The sequence below is a fragment of the Carlito syrichta genome, unplaced genomic scaffold, assembly GCF_000164805.1.
Source record: "Carlito syrichta isolate Samal-C Ts95f unplaced genomic scaffold, Tarsius_syrichta-2.0.1 Scaffold308699, whole genome shotgun sequence".
NCBI classification, from domain to species: Eukaryota; Metazoa; Chordata; class Mammalia; order Primates; family Tarsiidae; genus Carlito; species Carlito syrichta.
In genome coordinates this window covers 635334-657772 of record NW_007252795.1, presented here as the reverse complement: position 1 = coordinate 657772, position 22439 = coordinate 635334, and the positions used below count along the sequence as shown (strand labels likewise).

Here is a 22439-nt window from a genome sequence, read left to right as displayed (position 1 = left end):
TGTTTCTTTTATCTTTCAAGGGGGGGAAAGGTTTTCACAGAATCTTGAACAAATTACAGTAATTTAAAATTATGCATGCAATTAAGGAACTTTTTTTAGAGAATATTAAATGTTGTCATACAGGAATGAATGTCATTTTGAGCAATAATTGCAGTTTGCCACTTTGGTAAATTAAAGTGACTTGCTCTGGGATGACTATTCGGTAGATGGATTTTAATTTCATTGGCATACCAGCGATGTCTGATAATGTCGTCTCCCGTGGTCAGGCCAGGGTGGTGCCAGCCCGGGCTCCGCTGGCCCACTGGGGTTCCTGCCGCCAGCACCCCCAGGCTTCAGTCCAGCTGGTGGTTTTGTTCGCTCCATCTCCTAGGATCGGCTGCCAGTCGTGGACTGTGGACTCTGGAGAATTCCGTTTGTGATTCTTTTCCCAGCTGGAGAGCAATGAGGGAGAACAGGGGCTAGGCGTGGACTTGGGCCTGCCTCGCTTGGCTAAGGGATCTAGTCATATTCTGTGTCACAGTCAGGCAACACACATTTTAAAACACTTGTGCCTGTATGGATTTCCACTATATTTAGTGAGAAAACTTTGACTTCACCTCATGACCGCCTGGGTCAGTGCTTTTCTGTTCCTCATGATCTTACTGCTTTGCGTAGGCACATTCCCCTTTGTGTTTTCTTTCCTTGGATCCAGACATCTTTAGATAATACTGCTACATCCAAGTGTTGTCCAAGGAGGGCTTCTGTGATGATGGCCAAAAAATGTTCATGTGGTTGGGGGAAAATCTTTGGGAAGACGTGTTTCAATACCTCCTCTTAACGCAGTGCCGTCTTCGCTGGGCCTGCTGCCTCCGCCGCTGGCCTGCGATGTGACATTCGTCAGCTTTGTGTTCACTGCCCATCTTTGCCTAACTCCCTCTGAGCCTTGGCTTTCTCACCTACAAAATGGAGACAACAAAAGAGCCTGTCTCTAGAGTAATTAGAAACCTCGCCGAGGTATTAAAGCTGCTGGGGAAATACTTGGCATGTATACATGTCCACATGAGTTCTTATTAGTGGTTTGCCTCATCTCTGGAAACTGTGATTCTTGTTGTAAGCACCTGGGAACTTCTGGATGTGCCAGTCGGTGCTTGTGAGCAGGAGCCATCTATCTTGAGGGTTTGATGGTTCCGGGTGACTCACCCCTTCCCTCACTCTGCATGAAGTCTCCTTGCTGCTGTGTACTGGTGGATGGTCCACAGGGACCCAGGAAGGGCACAGGGGGATGTAGACAGGTGGGCAGAGCTTCCTCCTCCTGTGCCTTCTGGCACTTGGGACCTGGGCTCTTGTCCCTTCTGAAGATTCCATGAAAGCATGATTATAACAATAGTAGTTAACATTTATTTAGCATTCACAGGAGGCTAAGTGCTGTGGTAAATGTTGTATGCATGTGTGTGCATAGATACATAGACACACACTTTTTCACACATTCATTTTCATTTTTACTCTGTACAGCCACCCAGTGAAGTGAAATGTGTTTACCTCCATTTATCAGATGAGAAAACTGAGGTTGAGAGTAGTTAGTAGCTTACCCCAAATCACAGTGTACCTGGCTCTCAGCAAGCCCATGCTGTGTAGGTTTATTTGTCACCTGATTGTTTACAGCGCTGGCTGCCAACTAGAATCACTTGGGAGCTCTGAGTGTCAGAGCACCAACCCCAGTTAAGTCAGAATCTCCAAGGGTTAGGCCCAGGCGTTGGAAACTTGCAAACTCCCAGGTGGTTTCAGTGTGCAGCATGGTTAAGAACCAGAGATTAGGGGAAGACCCACAAGCTGATGAGGGGTTGATTGGTAAAAATAACTGCATTACACCAGCAAAGGAAATATTTCCCAGAATCCGATGGTATGTGAGTTGAAGGCAAACATCTTTAGGAAAGGTTTGCAATGAGCACATGCCTTCCAGGTAAACTCTTTTAAGGTACTCATCATGGTACTGCAGGCACACCTTCCAACATTATAAGCCAAGGGTACCTATTAGGTAGAATGGAGTTAGATACTGCTGATTTCTTAGGAGCCACTTGAAGCACAGAAAGGAAGAGTAATTTTCTGAAAATCACACAGCAAGTTAGTTAAGCAACTGATTGAATACTTAGACTACTGAATCCATCTTTTTCTTTTAGGCTCATGGATCTCCAGAGGGTATGGGCTTGATGAGGGAGGGAGAGGGTAACTAGCTGGTGAAGTCATCCAGGGAATTTATAAGCAATTCCTGCCTGTCCTGTGGTTAGCAGAGCCTGATGTGCCCCTCAAGAGTGTTACATGTATTTCTAGACATGTGTATTGTCTCTATTCTTCTTATGGGAACTGGTTTCCTAGCTCTTGATAAAATCCCCAAGTATTTCTACAGTGTAATCCTATTTTTTCCATACCAATCATAGTTATTCAAAGGGAAATCTTTTTTTTTTTTTTTTAAGAAAGCCTTGCTTTTCATTTAACACTTGCAGTCTTCAGATGCTTTTGAATTATGTTTGAGTCTGGTGGTAGTCTGCCTTTACCTCCAGTGCAGGTTGACAGTGGGAGGCTGGGTTCGTGCTCAGCTGGGTCAGGTAGATGATGGTCCTTCTGATGGGGTAAACAGCAGGGCAGCGGTCAGGCAGTCAGCTGGCTTGTCAGGGCTGCCTTGACCCGGCTGCCTCGTCCCTCAGGCATGGCCTGTCCTTCCTTAAGTGTCAGTGACGGTCCCAGTGGTGTGTAAGACCTGACAGGTAGGCCATCCCTGCCTGTGGAGGGACTTCCTTTGCCCCTTTCTTCTCTGTGAACTTCAGTATCTGAGAACCAGCACCTGGTGTGGTGGACTAAGCTAGAAAACAGAGAGTGAGGGATGGAGAGGGCCTGGGTACATGCATGGGTGTATGGCTATGTGTCCGTGGCAGCAGGGACAGGGCACTTCTCGCCAGTGTCCTGGTGTTGGAGCAGAGACCTTTAGGAAGCAATCCTTTGCATCTGTACATCTAGAATGAGTGTTCTAGTCAAAGGGAACTGTGAGCTAGTGGCCATTACATCAGAGCTGCTTGATGTTGCCACAGGACAAACGTCCCATCCAGGGTAGCTGCAGTGAGAGAGAAGCAAGAGGAATGGTCCTGGAAAGAAGGAAAGAGAGGAGGCCTGGGTCCCATGGGGTTCAAGCTTTAGCAGCAGCCAAGACATCTTCAGGTTTTATACTTTGGTTTCTAACCTGCCACTCTGCTGTTGTGAGTTCTGGTTTTACCACCTGGGAGTATGAATTTCCCAATTCCATCCACTTGTAAATATGCTGTCCACAGTTTTTGTAGACACATGTCACTGAAATACCCTGAATTTTATGTGCCTCATCATCTCTCTGTATCTTTTAATGATCCCGGTGTCTCCAGTCAATAGATGACACCGTCTCTGTGGTTTTCACATTTAGGGGGCAGGCCGAGGACCTGCCAGAGCTGTGACAGGGGCCGTGATGGATGCAGGTCAGGACCATTGACATGAACCGTTTAAATAAACACTCTGGAAATCTTAATAGCTGTTCAAGAAGCATCATTTCTTCCTAATTACCTGGAGATTTGAAGAGGATATTAATATAGTAAAAATTTGTATATGTTTAGTAATTTTACTTAAAAATTTGTAGGTAAACAACTTTCCCAGATATCTGGATCCAAGGAAGTTAGTGGGTGGAGGATGTAGTAATTAGTGGAAGAAGTAGATTCTTTTCTTTCCTCCCTATTTATTTATTTTTATTTGAAAGATGTGGGGTACCGTTCAGGATTAGATATACAAGTAGTCATTATACAGGTAAAGTTTGGGCAAGCAGATTCTTTTCTTTTCTTTTTTTTTTTTTTGAGTTGGAGTCTCACTCTGTCTCCCAGACTGGAGTGCAGTGGCCGCTCCCGGCCACCGCAGCCTCGACCTGCTGGGCTCCGGCGATCCTTCCGCCTCAGCCTTCCAAGTAGCTGGAACCACAGGCGCGCGCTACCATGCCCAGCTCATTTTGAGTTATTGTAGAGATGAGGACTCACCAAGTTGCCTGGGCGGGTCTCGAACCCACAGGCTCAGGCAATCCACTCACCTCAGCCTCCCAAAGGTGCGGGATTACAGGCTGAGCCACCGAGCCCGGCAGATTATTTTCTAGTTGTGTTATGCTGCTCATGGTCTGGGGCATATAGACGTTTCCATATGTTCTGCTTTTCCTTTTAGGAAGCAAGCAAACAAGTTTCTCAGGACAAGATCAGCTGGGTAGGGAGGGTGAGACATGGGGGTCATGCTATTTTTGATCAAAGACTGCTGAACACTCAGTATAGTGTGGGCAGGTGTGCTAGTAAATCACCCATCATTAAATGGGCAAATGCCCATGGGAAAGAAAGGAGTGTTTGTATTTACTTCTGGCTTTGTTATCTCACTGTTAATTATTTAATCCTGTTATTATTACTTCTTTGCCAGAAAAAGTGACTTCTCTGTTTTTATTTAGATTAAATAGTGATTTTTTTCACTGTGGGGTCCTCCAACCCACAGTGTCAGTATTACCTGGGAAATGTGCCACCCAGATCCTGAGTCAGAAACCAGGGGGTGGAACCTGATAATGGGCAGTTCTTTTCATCTTTATTTTTAATTGTGATTAAAAAAAACACATACCAGAAAACATACTGTCTTAACCTTTTCGCCTACAGTTGAGCAGTGTTAAGCATATTCATTGTTATGCAGGGAATGTCTTGAGCTTTTCATATTGTAAAACTAAAACTCTGTATACTAAGCAGCAGTTTCAATTTTTTCCTCGAGCAGACCCAGGCCCCTCCATTCTACTTTCCATCTCTATGAATTTGACTACTCTGTATACCTCATGAGTGGTATTACCTGGTCTCTTCCTTTTGTGTCTGGCTTATTTCACTTAGCATGATGTCCTCCAGATTCATCCATGCTGTCACGTATGGCGAGATTCCTTCTTTGAGGCCAAACAATATTCCTTTGTATGGGGGGGGGACCCAAAAAATGTATTTATAAGAAATTGTGTATTTATTCTTAAATGTTTAAACTTCAGTCACCTTCAAAGCAGTCTCTGTTGGATGCAATACACCTATCAAGATGCTTTTTTCACTGCTCAATACAGTTTTTAACTTGTCGGTTTTGATGCCTTTTAGTGCTTCTGCTGTTGTTTGTTTCACCTCTTCCACATCAGCAAAAAACTATTCATCTGGAGAAACAAACAAACAAACAAGCAGAAATTGCTCAGGGCAAGATCAGGTGAATAGGGAGGGTGGAACATGGGGGTCATGCTGGTTTTTTTGTCAAAAACTGCTGAACACAGGCAGGTATGCTAGTACATCACTTATCATGAATTGGGTAAATGTGTTGAAAGAACCTCCAAAAAAAATTCAACAGCACTAGCTGGTACACTGATGCCCATGGGTTCCCACAACACTTACCTTACCTAGCAGGAGGAAGCCTGTACTATAAGGGACCCACTCTCCAAAATATAATTCCAATTTTTTTCAGAAGTGAGATTACCAGTAGTTCTGTTTTATTTTAGAGACAGGGCCTCACTCTGTTGCACAGGCTGGAGTGCAGTGACAATTTATAGGAATAATGACGTATCTCACTATAGTCTCAACTCCTGGCCTCAAGCAGTCCTCCCACCTCAACCTCCCAAGTAGCTGGAATTGCAGGCAGTAGTTCTATTTTTGATTTTTTGAGGAACCATCATCCTGCTTCTCATTACAGCTGTACCGTTTTATATCCCCACTGATGAGGGTGTGCCCTATTAATATATCCCCAGATGATACTGGTTACACACTCAAGTTTGAGAAACACTGGATTAAAATGATACCAGAAATTGAAGATACTGCCCTTTTCCACAAATGTTTTGAGATGACCTTTTTTTGTGAAAAATTAATCTTGTTGGGGGTCATTGTCCAACAGGTGAGCCGGCTCCTGATTTTGGGAGGGGCCAACGTGAACTACAGGACAGAAGTGTTAAATAATGCCCCGATCCTGTGTGTCCAGTCTCACCTCGGCCACGAAGAGGTTGTCACTCTGCTCCTGGAATTTGGTGCCTGCCTGGATGGAATGTCAGAAAATGGCATGACTGCCCTCTGTTACGCGGCAGCTGCCGGCCACATGAAGCTGGTGTGTCTGCTGACCAAGAAGGGAGCCAGGGTAAGCCTGGTTTATGCAGGATTGGCCACGGTGTGGGGATGGGATGGAAAGCAGCTCAGCTTATTGCTGGAATTGTCATCAGCCAGGCCAGACTCCTTTGTTTCTACCCTGTCAAAATGTCATGAGTGAGAAACCATAGCATACACAGAAAGGCAGAGCTGTGGGAGTCAGTCATGTGTTTTGCTCATGGGCTATTCCCTGCCTAATGTTACCCAGGGCAAGCAGAATACCAGGGAGGCCCGTGGCTGCTACTCACCTGAGTGAGGCCATCCCTCCAGAAGTCTGTAAGCATTGACCTAGAATTTAACACCTCACCACAACTGGTTGAAAATATTGTAAATGTTTGCTTTTTTCCCTCTCTCCTCATTTTATTCCACTTCATGTTCTTTTTAAGACAGCAAAATTAGTTCCATGGATCTTTGAAGCCATGTGCTTGAACTGCTGGAACTAGACCACCAGAATCATCACCTCTCCACTTGCCAGCTAGGGCACAGTGCAAATTATTGAGCCTGTATGCTTCTCGTCTGTAAAATGGGCATAACAGTCCCTACCATGGGGCTACTGTGGGAGTGTTAAATCATATGTTAAATTTAATATAAAATAACTGTGTATTTGTAAACAGGTTACTGTAGAACTGTCAGTGTTAATAGATTAAATGAGAATGATGCCTAGCTCACAGTAAACTCTGTTTAGGTGTACTGGAAGCATTTAATGGGAAATGTGCTTTTTAACAATAGAGATAAACCGCTGATAATTTTCTTTCATTTTTTAACTTAATTAGGATATTTTAAGTTCAACAACCGCAAAAACATTAGGCTTATAGCAGCTGTGGGAGCCTTTTTGTTTTTTTCTCTTAAAAATCCACCATTTGGGGTGTATGAACTTCAGCTCATGAAGGAGGGAAGCGTGTGGCTGAGCCTTTGCAGTTGCATTACTGCTACATGTCACGATGCCTCTGTTTTAGGATCCCAGCTGTCCCTTAGCTTTATTCTGAGGCCAGCAGGCCCCCGCCCGTTGTAGCTGAAAGTTCTGTAGGAGGAGGTTGGGTGTCATGTTGGTGGCTCGTGCAGTGCCTCTGTGTGAGGGTGCAGAGCATCCCTAGGATTGGCAAATATGGCCAAGCTGGTCCTGGACTGCTCCCAGCCCCAGTGCTCCCTGGGTTTAGACAGGACTTAGGAGAGCTGCCTGCTGCCTTGGAGCCCTAAGGAAGTGTGTGGCAGGCACACAGACACTGTACGTTACTGGCTAGCTGGCATCTCCTGACTTTGTGCCCCACCCTTTACTCCCTAGCATGTCCCAGGCCACCTGTCTACACATGACCTCCTTTCCTAGTCAGATACCACTTGGACTCTCTGCCCGTCTTCGTTCAGAGAGTTCCCTATATTCCTAATCCCTTCCTTTTTCTGGCTCTGTGACCAGAGAACTGCTCTACTTCCTCAAATCACAGCTCATCACAGCAGACCTAGAATGCCCCACCCAGGCAACCAAAGTTAGGAAGCATGGGGCTTTGACCAAGCCTTTGGTCTGTGTTTTCACACATGCTCTCAAGAAAACCTGGAGCTCTATGTAATTTGCTGCCAAAACATGGAGGTGAGAAGAACGATTTGTGACCTGTAGTCCTGCAAAGGAAACTCGAGGCCTGGAATGGTACATTCATTACCATGAACTAGTCCAGATGAAGGTCCAGTGCCCTTCAGAGGGATGAGCTGGAGCATGACCCCATGTCTGTTTGCAGGAAAGTGGGGTTTGCACAATGTTAGTGGTATATTCACATTCTCAGAAAAAACAATGCTCAGTTGTGCCCTTTCCTTGCTTCTGCCCCCCAGGTGGACCACTTGGATAAGAAGGGCCAGTGCGCACTTGTCCACAGTGCCCTGCGGGGCCATGGGGACATTCTCCAGTACCTGCTGACCTGTGAGTGGTCAGCGGGCCCTCCCCAACCTGGCGCACCAAGGAAGAGTCATGCCCTGCAGCAGGCACTGACAGCGGCCGCCAGCATGGGCCACAGCTCGGTGAGTGGACCAGGGCTTCCTTCCGGGAAGCTAGAAGCCCAGGGAGTCCATTGCTTTTTTGCCAATCTCCACCTTCTGAGTTAAGAACCTATGACACGCTGAAGGAATGAAATAAGATGAGGATTTCGAGAACTGGTAGCTGGCTTTGATCACTTGCAGTAGAAGGTCTTCTGTTGGCATCACAGCCTTCCTGTGGGTGAAAACCCAAAGGACAGCCCGTGGTCCTGAGCATATGTGATGGGAACAGGAAGGTTTGTCCTTCCACGAGAGACCTGGGGCTCCTGCAGTGGAGCCTTTTGATGACATTCGCCCTCTTCCCTTCCTTGATTGTCTCTTCCTTCCCTGCCCACTCTACCCTCTAGCCCTGCGGCTTTACCTTTTTTCCCTTTTGAGTCATTCTTCTGTTCTTGTGATCTTTTAAGAAAATAGTCACATAGGATCCTGGTTCTAAAATTGTGCTTGAATATTTTAGGATTTTGTAGAGTAGAGCCCTAATGCTTTGGTATCATGTAGGATGCTCGTCATTTGCAGCTCCTGCACTAAAGGAAAACTCCATGCAGTAGGTAAATAGAGCGTTTATTTCTGGCAGGTGTTGGTATTCCTCAGTTTGAATATTTGTTATCTCCTGACCTGTGTGTCTTGGCTTATCTGTGAATTCAGTAACATTTTCACTTGCTCTTTTCTGTGTATTTCTCACTCTGAATTATCTTCAGGCAATTAGAGGTGCCAGTGTTTGATAAGATTCTTTCCCTAAAATGGCTTAAAGTAAAGTTAAGTGCAGAGCTGCCTGGCTGACTTCTGGCATTTAAGACACGAGGGCAGATACACAAGTATGGAATGTGCTGACTGGCTAATTTTTGGCATTTAACACATCAGAAACACACATATATACACAGAGAGAGTGCTAAATACACAGGTCTGAAAGTGTAAATGTTTTCCCTTTTTCAACTTTTCCCTAAATCTCAGTGGGTCCAGAATGTGAAAAGTCATCATTGGGAGGACCGTGAGTGCTACGTGTATATATGACCTTCATTGCAATTCACGTTCACCCCTGTTTTAAAGCTGACTGGGAGGAATGCAGAAACAACTTCAACATCCATCAGAAAAAAACAGGATTCATTCACCAAAAGACTTAAGAGTTTATTAGTTTCCTAATGCTGTTGTAACAAACACATACACACGTAAAGCAACACACACTTACTCTTACAGTTCTGGAGGTTGAAAGTCTAAAATTAAGGTATCAGAAGACCAGTGTTCCTTCTGAAGGCTCTAGGAGAGAACATGTTTCCTTGCTGTTTCTAGCTTGAGGCCACCTGCATTCCTTAACTCGTGGTCTCTTCCACCATCTTCAATGTGCATGACTTTAACCTTAGCTTCTGACATCCCATCTCCTCCTTCCTCCTACCCAGATTCCCCCTGTCCCTTTTATAAGGACAGTTGTGATTGGATCAGCTGTCTATCAGATATAGACCTTGATAATTTGGGGTAATCACCCCATCACAGGTTCTGAGGAATGAGATGTGGACATCTTTAGGGGTCATTATTCAGCCCACCACAAAGCCTATGGTTTGGGAGACTGGAAGACGGCTCTGTCTTGTTCTCCTGTCCCTCACTGTGGTTGCCGGGGTGAATGCTGGCTAAGGTCTAGGACATAGATGCTTCTGTCTCTCTGAGAGCAAATATTCCTGCCTCCACACCTGTGACCTGACCTACTCTTTGACAGGAAGAGTCAGGGAATAGAATAACGCTGCCGGTAGAAGAACTATTTGGACAATACTTTGTTTAAAAAAAAAAAACAACTTATTGAAAAAGGTATATATTGCCTTGTTTTTGTTCTTTGTGAAAAATGGATTCACCATCTTCTGGTGATTTATGCAGAAACTGCACTTTGTGTGATCTGCCATGTCCTTTGTTGATTAGGCTGGCATATTTGGGTTATGTTGGAATTCATTAGAATTCTGAGTACCTAGTAATCCTGAACAATGTTGCTGAAATTCACTGAGATTCTTTTTTAAAATTTTTCTCCAAGTGAAAATGTGAATAGCATATGAATTATGCTTGAAATGGTTTTCATTATATTTTCTCTCCTTGTGCAGCATGAGATAATAATGGTTAAAAAACAACACACTGTCTTCTTTGATACATGGGCTATCATAAGCGACTCTTCCTATGAGAACTCATTAAATCACCTTGCCACTTCTGACAGGTGGTCCAGTGCTTGCTGGGGATGGAGAAGGAACATGAAATAGAAGTCAATGGCACCGACACATTGTGGGGAGAAACAGGTAATTATAATGCCACTGCTTGTAGTCCAGGGCAGCTCGCTTGATGTTTTAGCCCTGTTTTGGCCTAATTGTCTTAGGAATGACTTGTGATGCATGTAGTCCTTTTTTTATCACAAGGCATTTGAAATTTAGAGCTGCTTAAACTTTCCAAATGAGTAGTAAAACTTTGCTAGAGGCATAAAATTGAAGTTATTTTGAATTAGGCTAGCAGTTGCTATCCATCTGATGAATGGTAGATAAAAATACCTAAATAAGGTACTACTCTCTGGTTTTCTGAGTCTTCACACATCCTAACCACCCTGATCTTCCTATGACTCATGTCAGGTGGACAAGGCAGGAATCACAGGTGGCTCAGCATGGAAGGCAGTGGTTTGCCTTGCCCTGTAGAATGAGGGCAGAACCCAGACTTTGTGGCCCCTACTTAAGAAAGTACTGAATGCAGGCTCTAAAGTCATTTCCATTGGTCTTGATAGTGAGAGGGAAGCCTGAGACAAGCACAGTGAAGATTTGAATTGGTTATTTGTGAGACTAATATGCTGCTTTGAAATTTTCCATTTGACTGGATTTAGTATTAGAAATCTAAGGTAAAGAGGGGAAGGAATGGGGCAAGGTTTGAAAAACCACCTATTGGATACATGTTCACTATTTGCATGACAAGTTCATTAGAAGCCCAAACCTCACCGTGGCGCAAAATAGCCATGTAACAAATCTGCACATGAACCACTGAATCTAAAATAAAAGACAAATGGAGGATTTCACTTTGCATTGTTGGTTTAGTTCATCAAGGACTTGGAAACATACTCGTTCATATCCTCAGTCAAATGGAGGCTGTGACTTGTCACTTTTATATTTCTGAATCTGTGGAGTCTGTCCAGAAGAAACTAGAAGTTCTTAGACTCTTTTCCTTAAATTTCTAGCAAACAACAAATGAAGAGTGATATCTTCATTTATAGCAGTTTTGGCTAACCAGTTAGGCTTAACCAGATACAGATTAAAAAACTACAGACAAGGCATTACTTATTTGAGTTTGGTGGTTGGGGAGTCTTTTTCCTAATAAAAAGTAGTTTTTTATGTTAAAAAAAAAAAAAGGCCAGGCGCAGTGACTCACTACACTTATAATCCCAGCACTTTGAGCGGCCGAGGTGAGAGGACACTAAGAGTGTCTACTGTGCACTTCCATGTTGTGTTCTAGGTGTGTATATGTGTTCTGGGTATATATGATTTCCATTTCTCACAGGCAGATTTGTTTTCAGATGCTTCTAAATTATCTTGTAACAGGCCAAATGGTAGTGTGGAGAGGTTATTAGCTAGCTCATGCTTAAGAAAGGCCTTAGAGATGCTTCTGGAAGAGGGAGTGCAGGCCTGCCCTTCAAAGCTTCACCCTCCCGCCCCCCAGCTGTTTGCCCATCCTCACTGCATGGCTAGGGGAGGAACTGGACATGGCTACTGTTGCAGAGAAAGCACAGGACTCCAGCAGGGTTGGATTATGCTATGGCTAAAGTGTGTGGATTTAAGTATCGCCATTAATTTGTTATAGAGTCCTTCCCTCACCCTTTTAAATGGTGCATGGTAGCCTCTATAGTTGGGTAAAAGAAAAATTTTCATCAAATTCTATATTGTGTGCTGCAACAGTGTAGTTGAGTAGATCGAGTAGATCAGGGCATGACTTTCTTGATAGCCAGAAACCAAATCCCTGTCCTTTCATTGCCTACTTTAGCAACTTTGGACAAGTTACCTTTGCTTCCTTGTCCAGTGAGGTCAGTAGTACCCGCCTTCCAGGATTCTGAGGAAGACTAAATGAGATAAAGCAATGTTGCCCAAGTATATTTGAAAAGAATCTCTGTGGCACTTGTCCCTAGATATCCTGATTCGCTAGATCTAGGGAGAGTCCAGGACTCTGTTTTTTAACAAGCATCCCAGGTCATTTCAGGACACTCAGCGCTCTGTTACAGAGCAGTCTAGAATGGCTGACATATCAGAACACACAGTGCAGGGTACTCATGACAACGACGAAAGTCAGGGCTAGTGGTAGTAACACCACACACTTACTTAGCTCAAATGAGAATTTCTAACCTTTATTAGTCAAGAAGATTTTTTTTCTGGAAAAAAGTTCAGAGAAGGGCCGACTTTTGAAGGCTCTGTATGAGCTTCTTTTTCCTTTTGATGACAGATCCTGTATTTCAGTATCCTCTCCCTTAGAGAATCTGCCAGTCAATTGATGGCTAAAGAAGCACATGGGAAACTGCAGACTTCCCTCGGTCTTTTTTTTTTCTTTCTTTCTTTTTTAAACAAAGCCCATTTGTTATCTCACAGTTTCTGTTGGTCAGAAGTCTGGGCACAGTTTGGCTGGGTTCTCTGCTGCAGGATCTTACCAGGCGACAATCTAGGTATTGGCCAAGGCTGTGTTCTAATCAGATCCACTGGGGAAAGATTCACTTCCAAGCTCTCTCAGGTAGTTGGCAGAATTTATCTCCTTATGGTTATCCCATGAGTCTTAATGAGAAGGTAAATGAGTTCAGCCCCTCCTTTCCAGAACCTCATGCACAGTCTTCAGGCCACTTTGAAGGCTTCCTCACCAGGCATTCAGGTGAATTTCATCAACCAAGAGTTTTCTTGAGGCTTGCTAAAAAATTTAGACCAAGAAAAGGCAAGCTAAACACTACTTTTCAGGCTTAGATAGCCACGGTGACTCTCTGTGACTGTCAGTCAAACTAATCTCGCCTTCTCTGTGATCCGCACTAAACAGCACCACTCTCAAAGACATCAAGGCCCTTGACTCTGTGACATTCAGACTTAGCCAGTGTTGCTTCCATCGTTTCTGAGCAGCCTGAAACACGGTGAGGACCTACGAGATGCTTGTGTCATCCCTGTTTCAGGGCATTTCACAGCCATGACAAGTCCATGCTGTCTCCCATGATGTCCTGGCTATACTGAGTTACTATTTTCATGTCAGCATATGATGTGAATTGGCCCAAACTAAAATGACCAGAGATACTTAACTAGTGACCGCAAGCTGCTGCAGGTTGCCAGAGGGACTGTGTTTCCAAACTCCAGGCCAGTTTCTATCATGTGAGCCTGCTCTCTGGACTTCTAGTTAGAACTCCTCTCTGAATAGACAGGAATAGAGGCCCTTCTCTTCCAGCATTTGCCATCGCAAGGCCTTCCCCACCTCCACTCTCTTGGTTCACATTGGTTCCAGTGCCCTTTCTAGGACTTACCATTGATAATTCTGTTGATGCTGCTCTTTGATAAAAGGCTGTTTTTCCCAAACTGTGGACTTTATGAGGACATGCCTCTTGTGCTCACCTGTATGTACAACGACTGTCCAGTCCAGTGCTAGCCAAAAAAACTTTCTGTAATGATGGAAATGTTCTCTGCTGTCCAGAATGGTAGTCACTAGCCACATGTGTCTACTGAGTACTTGAAATGGGACTTGTGTAACTAAGGAACTACATTTGAAGCTCTTATTTTATCTGAACTTGCTTAACTTCATGTGATTAATGGCCATGGAGGACCATGCAGGACCATGTAGGTGTAGTCCAGAGCTTGTCACAAAGGTGTCGACCAAATGGATTTAAAACAAAACCATGTAATTTTTAGGACAAGTTTGACCTAACACAAGTGATGCTCACTTTGCAGAATAATTTGGGATAAATACTTGTAGTTGGAAGTGTAGGAATAAGGAGCCTGTTGACTCATGAGGACCCAGTGTCCTGATTTCTTTGTGTCCTCCTGGACTCCAGGGTAGCTCAAATCCTCTTGTCCAAGACATTGGTGCAGCCCCTGTGCTGAGGGCACAGTCGGCTACTGGGTTGTATCTTTGGGAATACAGCTGTTAGCCAACAAACATGGTGTGGGCATGGCTGATGGGACAGCCTCATCTTCGTGTCCATAACATCCCTGTCTGTAGCCTGGTTGTGCCGTGCCCTCATGCTGGTTTCTGGCAGCAGTCTCACCCTGACTTAGCTGCCCTTCAGAAGTCCTCCTGACTGGTTGATATCGGGTCTGTCAGCATGCTGGGAGCACACCGATGGCTCCCTAAGGCTGTCCTTCCCCAATTCCTGAAAGGGAATGCCCCATCAGAGTTAGTTAAAAGTCCGACTGAGATGCTTCATGTAAAGTGTTCTTTTATGTCAATTCAGTGCTATTTTAATTGGTAAATATTTTCCAAAGGAGTTTAGTCAGGTAAATAATTGTTTTTTATTGCTGAAGCTGTTAAAAACATTTTATTTGCCTCTGTTCCCAAGAAGGGTTGAATTTTTTCCACTAAATTGAGTAGGTTATTCAGCTGCATAGCATGCCTGCTTTTTTGTGGCACATTGAAGTAGAGCAGCTTAGCATGTGTGTAATCGTAGCTCGCTGTTTACCAATTCTGGACAGGAATTTTGGATAGAACCTGGCTCCTTCTGGAACTTGAGTCCCAGGCATTGCCCCACAACTGGGGTGGATGTTTCCAGGCTGGTCTTGGGCAAGGGTCTTCATGCTGTGTCCAGATTGGGCTATGAAGCCGGGTAACAAGTTGTGTTTCGTACGGTTTCTACAGTATTCAGTACAGTCACATGCTGTACAGATTTGTAGCCTAGGAGCAATAGGCTAGACCATAGCCCAGGAAGGGGTAGGCTGTACTGTCTGGGTTTGTATAAGTCACTCTTTGGTGTTTGTACAATGACTGTTAGGTCACACTCCCAGTGGGGCCTCCAGAATATTAGGTCAGACCTACTGGGGATGTGGGTGTCTGGTGTGCAATCCAATGCCACGAGAAAGATGCAAAGAATTGCACAGTAGTAAGATTAGAAAGTTTAGTTAATTAAGAAAGTAAGTTAGAGAGAAAGAAGAGATTCACCTCCCAAGGTAGGGGAGGGGGCCAAAGCCAGAAAACATGATGGCGGCCATAACTCCAAGAACACATGACCACACCAGAGTCTAGTAAGGCAATGGTCGCTGGCCCTCATGGTTGAGTTCTTTTAATCCTTCCCTTTGATGAGGGAAGGTCACAACGTGGTGGTCTGCTCCGTGTCATCACGAAGGGGCAGGTAAATGCAGGTACTGACATCAGGTGATGGACAGCAGGCAGATGGGTGGGTTAGTCGGTCACATGATTGCTGCCCCTGCTGGTGGGGTCTGTCTGTGTCATGAAGGTCACGAAGGACTGATTAGGTTAACTTGGGTCTTATGGGTGAAGGCAAATACTTGAAATAGAAAAGCTAACTAGTAATAAGCAGGGGAGGGGGTTACAAAGCAACTATCAATAGTTAACATTGAAAAACTGGTTCTGTCTAGCTAGTGATTTGAGGGTAAAGTTAAGTGAGCTGCTAGAAAAACATGTGATTTAGGCAATGTTAAAATGGCTGCTCATTGGGTATATTAGATCCATGTTATGTCCTTTCGATGATGAAATTGCTTAATGACACATTTCAGAACGTATCCCCATTCTATCTCTGTTGTTAAGTGACACATGTACATCTCAGTGCAGAATTTCAGGCAAGAGACTAGAAGGAAAGGAATGGCTTGCTGGGGCCTGTGGAACATGTATTAGATTGAATACACCTGGACTTTTCCAAATGTGTCCTGTAGAGAGAAGCTGAGTGACTTTTCTCGGTACACTAAAGATATTAGATTTTTTTTTTGGAGGTCCTGAGCATCTCACCAGTACTGGTTTTGGAAAATCCTTATTAAGGCATTCCTTTCTCTGCCATTGTTTGAAATGATATTTGAACTTTTTGTGGTTTTGAGACCAGATGTGAAATTGTGTAAATTGGTTTTGTGGAAATGCTCCCTTTCTATGCTGAGACCTCGTGTGGTGTCCTGCACGTAACCAAATTCTTCTCTGAAAGGAAAGAGAACCTTATGCCTGCTTTAAATCATTCTGTGTGAAACCCAGCCTACTAAATGTGGAAATTCCCAACACACTTTAGAAGGGACAGCTGTCCAAAGCAGAGATTGTCTCACGGATTTTTAGAAGACCAAAGTCTGTATGAAATATGATTTATACTATCCATGTTTTTAAGAAATTATTTTTAAGTTGAAGTTATGTTATTTATAGCACACATTATTCCTCAAAGGTTTTGAAGAAGCTTATTTAAATAATTCAGATAAGAATTTTAAAAAATTAAGTCAGGACTAAGAGGAACCCCACAGATATTCATGCCATATGTCCCGTGTTCCCCGAGTCGAGCTACTACTCTCCTTATGACCCGAATGAGACAGGATCACAATTATTGTAGACTATTCTTGTTGTCTATGGGAGAAATCATGACCATTCCTCGGGAAAAGATAGGTGTTTTCTGGTACTTTTGTGCTAAGCAACATTCATAGAAGGCTCTTTGATGACTCAGGTATTTTTTTTTTTTTTTTTGAGTTGGAATCTCACTGTGTCGCCCAGACTGGAGTGCAGTGGCCGCTCCTGGCCACCGCAGCCTCGACCTGCTGGGTTCCGGCGATCCTTCCGCCTCAGCCTTCCAAGTAACTGGAACTATAGGCGCATGCTACCACACCCAGCTAATTTTTTGATTTATTGTAGAGATGAGGTCTCACCAAGTTGCCCAGGCGGGTCTCGAACCCACGGGCTCAGGCAATCCACTCACCTAGTTTGGTTTCTGCCCTGTTTTAACCTCTCATAGATAGCTTGGTGGAAATGGGGTAATGTCTGGGAGGCAATGGTGCGGGAGGCAATGTTTTTAAATGATGCTTGGTTGCTGCCTCATAACACAGAATCCCTGCACTTGGCCTCAGCCAGGCCTGCCCTTGCAAGCACTTGGGAGATCCTGGCCCTCCTGGGAGTTTTGCCAAATAGGGAATAAGGAAGAAATTGCAAACAACAACAACTTGTTAAATTCAAGACTGGGCATGGTGGCTCATACCTACACTCCCAGCACTTCAGGAAGTCAAGATGGGAGAATTGCTAGAGTCTGAGAGTTTGAGACCAGCCTAGTAAGACTTTGCCTCTACCAAAAAAAAAAAAAAATTTAGAATATTAGCTGGGCCTGGTGGTGCATGCCTATAGTCAGGAGGCTGAAGGTACTCAGGAGGCTGAAGTAGAAGGAGCACCTAAGCCCAGGAGGTTGAGGCTACAGTGAGCTGTGATGGGGCCCTGCACTCCAGGCTGGGCAACAGAGTGAGATTCTGACGCAAAAATAAAAAATCAGAAAGTACAGTCATGCATGGGATACATTTTGAGAAATGTGTCTTTCGGTGATTTCATCATTGTGTGAACATCCTAGAGTGTACTTTCACAAACCCTAAATGGTCTAGCCTATTCACATACCTTGTGGTATAGCTTGTTGTTCCTGGGCCACAAACCTGTGTAGCATGTTACTAGTTAATACTGTAGGCAATTGCAACACAATGGTAAGGGTTTGCATTTCTGAACGTTTTAGAAAAGGTAGAGTAAAAATACAATATTATAGTTTTATGGGACCACCATTATATATGTGGGCTGTCGTTGACCAAAGTGTCATTACACAGTGCGTAACTGTATTTGGGCAGTGCTGGCTTCCCCGTCGGGAGGCTTCCGTGGAGGCTGGGAGTGTTGGAAGCTTGCTCCGGACCCCAGAGCCTGGGGATTTGTCTCCCAATGCAAGTACCGTTTTCAGTAAGAACAATCTTCATGATATTTCATTTTATCCTTTAAATTGGTGAGGCTTAGGTTAAATGACTGCCCCGCCTTTGTAGAACTGAAGAATGTATAGCTCTTGTAAAGTATGTCCTTCTATCTAATGGAAACCCTCCCCTACCTCAAAGAGGGAAGAAATGTCCAACAAAGCAAGACTGTGAGATTTGGCTTCTATAACTCTTAGCCCTATTTCTAGAAGGGGGCAGGGGGCATATCCCCTGCCTTTTGGGGGAGGGGCAGCTACTTTGTCAGATGACATGGGGGGCAGCTTCTCAGAGGCCCTCAGTGTGACAGCCCAGCTCCAAATGGCAACAGAGCAAGACAGCCATGGCCAACCTCCGTGTATAACAACTTAGGATCAACAGGTTGTTACAAAGTGGGTGGGTTGGGGGTGGGGGGGCAAGCATTCCAAGAGTTAAAAAAAAAATCACAAAAATCCCTTATTACATTTTACCTTTTAGATAAAATAGCTGAGAAATTGCTGTTTTCAGATTAACTCATCCTTTTGTTCTTTTTCTTTACTATTGAGTAGGTTGTGTCCGCCTAACCTCCAGCTGAGGGTCTGACATCATCACTCTTGTCACTTCCCATGGTCTTCACCTTGGCCATAATTAGATGACATTTATGAGAACCCTGCTCTTACTATCAATAGATGCAACTTTTTTTTTCCATTTTCTGCTCATTTTTTAAAAAGATGGAAGAGACCAATATAACAGGAAATAAGTTGTGCAAATGAACACTAGTCTCAAAGCCAGCAGGAGGTGTGATCTTTAGGGGCAAACTACATAGCTAATATGCTCAGTTCAGCTTGAGGGATGGTTCAGGTCACAGGTGTGTAATATAGGAAAAGGTCATTGTCTGCAAGGAGGATCTATCTGCCTCTGTATACACAACTTGCCGCCCTTCTCTCCAAATTGGGTCCAGAAGCCAGTGAAGGTGGGCGTAACCATCCAGTGTTATCACCTGTAAGCCATCCTGAGCCTGGATAGCATGCCCCCATGAATTTGCTATAAAATTTTATGAACAGCCCTATTTGTGAATATGACTGTGTTCCCGGCAAGTTGACAGTTGAGTTTTTGTAAATCAAATCTTTGCCCAGAGAACTTTTATATGTAACAGAATCCTGCAAGCTGGGCTCGGTGGCTCAGCCTATAATCCTGTGTCTTTGGGAGGCTGAGGTGAGTGGATTGCCTGAGCCGTGGGTTTGAGACCCGCCTGGGCAACTTGGCGAAACCTCATCTCTACAATAAATCAGAAGATAGCCGGGCGTGGTAGTGCACGCCTGTAGTTCCAGCTACTTGGAAGGCTGAGGCAGAAGGATTGCCGGAAACCAGCAGGTCGAGGCTGCGGTGGCTGGGAGCGGCCACTGCACTCCAGTCTGGGTGACAGAGTTAGACTCCAACTCAAAAAAACCCCACAAAAACAACAACAAAAAGAATCCTGCAAATGATCCATTTTATGGTACAAAGGACTCTGTCTCACTGATGTTTCCAATAAGTTCAGATTGCTGAGTGTCAGTCAGGTTGCTCTTAAAATGAACATCTGCCTTTACAAATCCACTCATGCTCTGAAGACAGAGGACAGTATTGCTGAGATAAAATTATTCAGAGCACCAGAAAATATGTGCTTTCTCGGGAATTTAATTCACAAATGCCATCTTGTTAAGGATTTTGCAAGTAAAAGAAATCATGTCCAATTTTAAAAAGTGCCATCTGTTCATGTTGATTTTAGAGCTTCCATTTCCTACCAAGTCTTTTTTTTCCCCTCCTCCATCTTTGTATTTCTTTGGCCAGAGACAAGGCATTGCCCTGTGGCAAGGCGAGCTCTTCTCCTGCCCGTGCTCCTCCTCTTCCTTCCCCTCTTTTTGTCTGGTCTAGGCGGGGTATTAACCGTCACTAGCGTCTGGTGGTCAGCACGGGGTCAGCCTTTGCAGAATAGTTGGAATTCCTGAGCAGAGTTTTGCCAGTGGTTTTGTTTGCTTAAGCATGTAGTTGACTATTCTTGTTTCCGTATATGGTATCTGCAAGTCCCTGTGGCTGCTGAAACTTGAGTTACTCCTTAGCCGCCGGAGTTTGCAATGATGGGCCCAGAAATATTCCATCTGATGAGAAAAAGGAAAACATGGGTCTTGTCCGCATCACTTGTCAGTGAGACCCTCGTCAGGAATTTGTGTGTAGGTCCAGATCTGTTTTAAGCCCAAGCAATGTCTGCCTGTGTTTACAGGTTCTTAATCACCTCAATCACCAAATACATAGCAAGTCCTGCGTGAAGGAAAGGGAGGCTGGGGTCCAACCCTGTCTTCAGGCCCTGGGTGGCGCTCTCACCCCTTGTCAGCTGCCTCAACTTGTGGCTTCTCTGATACCTCCATAAAACAGAGTCCTAGCCAGACTCGGTGGCTCAGCCTGTAATCCCAACACTTTGGGAGGCTGAGGCTGAGCCTGTGGGTTCAAGACCAGTCCAGGCGACTTGGCGAAACCTCATCTCTACAATAAGTAAAAAAAAAAAATTAGCCGGGTGTAGTAGTGCGTGCCTGTAGCTCTAGCTACTTGGAAGGCTGAAGTGGACGAATCACCAGAGCCCAGCAGGTCAACGCTAGGGGGCCGTGAGTATGCCACTGTACTCCAGCCTGGGCCACAGAGTGAGATTTCAACTCAAAAAAAAAAACACACACACAAAAAAACCAGTCCCTATTTTTAGTGCTGGGCTGTCATTTCTGATATCCTGCTGTTGCAAAAATTCAGTAGCAGCTGCAACAGAAATCCTGATTTAAAGGCCCCATTTATAGTGTGGATGACATTTGTTTACCAAACAAAAGAACGAAATGCTTGTGGCCTATCGGCTGCCTCAGATCTCCTCAGATGGAAGAGTCCTGTGTCTGTGCCTCTCCTGGAGTCCTGCAAATACTATGCTGGCCCTGCCTCTGCCTGCGGCCATGTGTGTCTTTGTTTTGATTCATTCCTTCTCTAGTCAGTTACAAGCTGAGGAAAAGGAAGAAAAGACATTCCCTACTTCCCTACCTGGAGGAATGTCTCAGAAGGAGCTGCAGGTCTTAGTAGTGGCTCAACGCCCATGTCTTTCAGCTCACAAAGCACTCACAGGGTCGGTTTAGATCAGTACAGATAATGTATAGTGTAGGGAGGGGAAAAAAAATCATTTTCTCCGTACTCTTCATGGGTCTTCATTGGAACAGACCACGTGACAAAAGATTAATAAGAGGAAAACAAGCAAGTTTAATGAAATGTACACCTTATGTTGTATCTGTGAAAGATGCCCAGAGAAATGTGTCGGTCCTTTTGGAGATTAGACCTTAGGCTTAAATATCATCATTCCCTGAAATAGAGATGAAGGATGCGGGGAAGGCCAGCTATGGGGAAATATCCAGGAAAAGTGCAGTTGACAAGGGTCAGGTTTATGAGGTACTTTCTCCACTGATAGGAGTCCCTAGTGATTTAGTCATCCTTCTCTTCCGGGTACAGAAGGGAAGACACCCTTCTTAATGGAGATTTCCCTTATAGATGTAAATTTCTCTTACCAAAGGGTAACTATTTCTCTGTTTTGGGAGCTTGTCCTGTGTCTGCAGTTTCTCAAAATAATCAGCTCAAAATAATCCTTATGCCAAAGAGACATATTTTGGGGTGGCTTATTCTGGTCTCTACAGTCATATTTTGGGGTGGCATATTCTTGTCTCTTATGATATGGAAGGCCTCAGAGCCTTCTGTAAATAGGAAGCATTAACATCATCATCATGGCAGGAACAGACTGTAATGGGGGTTCCCAGGATGCCACGGACCAGGATCTGGTTGTATAGACTTTCATAGAACAGACAGGATCACCTTGGCCATGGTTTTCAACATGTGGGGTATAGGAACCCCCACCTCAGTGCATCAGGATATAAAAGTGGTATAAATGCTGTTCTGTTCATGCAGATGTGTATAAATGTCTGCTCAATAAGAACTGCGGGCCTGTTTACACGACACAAGTATGAATTGCACCTGCAGTCCAGATCAGCTTGTAGCATCCACTTTTCTTACTTTGATTGCACTTTCTTGAGAATATCTACATTTTATCTACATTAGTAATACAGATGGCGACTGCTGTTAAAATGGCTCCTCTTATGGTTTTAAGAAGTTCTTTGACTAGGAAGATGGCAAGAAAGGTATTATGAAGACTGTTCAGTAACAAGTCACTCTTGGCACCCATGTTAATGCTCTGGGCCTCAGGGTATTAGACTTCAGTGACCAGCGTGTGGTGGGAGGTACTGTGTTGGTTATAAATTTTTAAATGGGAGCCAGGTTCGGTGGCTTAGCCTGTAATCCCAGTACTTTGGGAGGCTGAGGTGAGTGGATTGCCTGGGCCCGTGGGTTCGAGACCCGCCTG

At 44.4% G+C, this 22439-nt stretch overlaps 1 protein-coding gene across 1 annotated transcript in view; it reads left to right on the top strand.

Moving 5' to 3' along the window:
* TANC1 (tetratricopeptide repeat, ankyrin repeat and coiled-coil containing 1) overlaps positions 1-22439 on the top strand; it is a 182689-nt gene that overhangs the window by 142704 nt on the left and 17546 nt on the right. The window contains exons 16-18 of the mRNA XM_008065648.1: positions 5917-6153; positions 7980-8165; positions 10372-10450. Coding sequence (XP_008063839.1) covers positions 5917-6153; positions 7980-8165; positions 10372-10450 — 502 coding nt within the window. The remainder of the gene's footprint in view (positions 1-5916; positions 6154-7979; positions 8166-10371; positions 10451-22439) is intronic.